General features: G+C 38.8%; 1 protein-coding gene across 1 annotated transcript; it reads left to right on the top strand.

The window, feature by feature from the left end:
• The first annotated feature begins 1,059 nt into the window (after window positions 1–1,059).
• On the top strand, window positions 1,060–2,001 carry LOC124251919 (olfactory receptor 51G2-like). The gene is given in 1 exon segment (XM_046684897.1): window positions 1,060–2,001. A coding segment is annotated over 1 exon segment (942 nt).
• Window positions 2,002–2,488: the final 487 nt, after the last annotated feature.

Genomic DNA, 2,488 nt, shown 5'->3' with positions numbered 1-2,488 from the left:
TTATCCTAAGCAAACTGAATTAATCCTACCCCCTAGTTTCGCCAACTTTTCTTGCAGGTCTTCCTGAATTTTTGTTTATTTGTTTCAATAAATGACAACAAAATCTACTAAATAACTGAACTCGTCATGGTTTTTTTTTCTCATTCTTAGCTTATGATCATTGACCAGTATTTTATTAGTTTTTCCTCCACATATAACTTTTATATCTATTTATCCTTTATCATCCCCACTGTTACACTTCACTTTCATCCAATTTTTTAAATTACTACAACAGCCTCCTAAAGAATTTCCCTGCCTTCTCTTTTGTCATTCTTTTCATCATTCTTAGAATTGACCCTAGTTTGACCATGATATAATATAAAACTGGTCAAATTGTTTACTTTTTATTAAAATGACTATCTTGTGTCTTCTAAGATTAAGTCCAAGCTCTTTATATATATGCACAAGTTCCCTCAGAAATGCTGCTCCGTTTCTATACAGTCTTAGCTTGAATAACCATCTGAAGAGCCACCCTACCCTGTAGCTTTGCTCGATTATGTTCATTTTCACTTATAATACTAATACCTTTCTACATTCACATAGGTGTCAACCAGCCCAGACTATCCAGCACAGCCCTTTGTTCTCATCTAACTCATATTTGTAATTTGAGACTTAATTCACCAATCACCTTTAATAAGTCTTCCCTGATTACCTGGGTCAGGTTAGTTTCTTTTTCTTCATTTTATAGGACATTGTATTAAACTAACACTTTATTTTAATTTTAGCTCTCTTTATCAACTGGGCTGTAAGTATCTAAAGGGATTTCTCAAATATTTCTCTACATTTCTCTAGATTTCCTTTTATAAAATATGTTCTCAATAAATGTGTAATAGAGAAAACAAATTGGTAAAATCATAACTACAGGTGGCAATTATATATAATTAGTAGAAGAGTGATTGAAAACAGTAAACACAGAGCAGCATGCATCCGAGCGTTGCTTCTTCTTGCAGTATTGACTTTAGCCTAATTGTTGCACTTTCTTGTCTCCCCACCTAGACTGAGAGTACCTCCAGGCGCACAATGTCTGTCTTCAATAGTTCTGCTCTATACCCTCGCTTCCTCCTGACAGGCCTCTCAGGCCTTGAAAGCAGATATGGCTTGATTTCCCTCCCCATCTTCTTGATTTATGGCACCTCAGTTGCAGGAAACATTACCATCCTATTTATTATCAGAACTGAGCCTTCCCTCCACCAACCAATGTACTACTTTCTGTCAATGCTGGCACTTACTGATCTTGGCCTATCCATGACAACCTTGCCTACCATGTTCAGCGTCTTCTGGTTCCATGCCCGGGAGATCTCCTTCAATGCTTGTCTGGTCCAGATGTACTTCATTCATGTTTTCTCAATTACTGAGTAAGCTGTGCTGTTGGCCATGGCCTTTGACCGTTTTGTAGCAATTCGAGAGCCCCTGAGCTATGCAGCCATTCTAACGAATGGTGTAATCATTGGGATTGGGTTGGCAATTGCTGGAAGGGCCTTGACTCTGGTCTTTCCAGCTTCCTTCCTCCTAAAGAGGCTTCAATATCACCCTGTCAATATTCTCTCCTACCCCTTCTGCCTGCACCAGGATCTCATAAAGACAACTGTATCCAGTCGTTGGGTTAGCAGCATCTATGGCCTCATGGTGGTCATCTGCTCCACGGGACTTGATTCAGTGCTCCTCCTTCTCTCCTATATCCTCATCCTTGGGACAGTGTTGAGAATAGCCTCCAAGACAGAGAGGGTGAAAGCCCTTAATACCTGTATCTCCCACATCTGTGCTGTACTCACCTTCTATACACCGATGATTGGGCTATCTATGATCCGTCGCTATGGGCAGAATGCTTCTCCAATTGTCCATGTGCTCATGGCCAATGTCTACTTGCTGGTTCTACCCCTCATGAACCCTATTGTCTATAGCGTCAAGACCAAGCAGATCCGTGACAGAATCCTCAAGAAATTTAAGCGACAGAAAGTTTAGGTGAAAAAACCTCTAAAACACGACTTCCCCTCTCCTCTCCTTTATATTTATGAGAATATGTCATTTTAATGTAGAATTCTGAATTTAAAAATTACTAATAATATTTTTCCTTTAAGATGCTAGATATAAACTTCAATAACAGTAAACCCTATCTTTTCAGTATAGAGAATAAAGCCATCTTTTTTTTATATTCATGTTGACACACTAGAGAATACAGTCACTAAATCCAGGTTAGGCAATTCCTAGTAGAATTATGACTGTTCTTTTAATAATCAGCAGTAAATGCTTGCGAAACTGAAAGAGTCATCAAGTAGTCAACAATCTAGTGAAGTTATTTGTGATACCTTTTGAAGTTCCTTGATTTCTGAGGATTTAGATTTTATGATGTCTCTAGTCTAATATAGCCAGCTCTGGTGGTCTGGTAGCTAAGATTTGGCACTGTCACCACCACGACCCAAGTTTGTTTCCTGGTCTGGGAATAATGTGG

Source organism: Equus quagga, chromosome 14 (assembly GCF_021613505.1).
Source record: "Equus quagga isolate Etosha38 chromosome 14, UCLA_HA_Equagga_1.0, whole genome shotgun sequence".
NCBI classification, from domain to species: Eukaryota; Metazoa; Chordata; class Mammalia; order Perissodactyla; family Equidae; genus Equus; species Equus quagga.
This window is presented reverse-complemented; position numbering and strand designations above follow the sequence as displayed.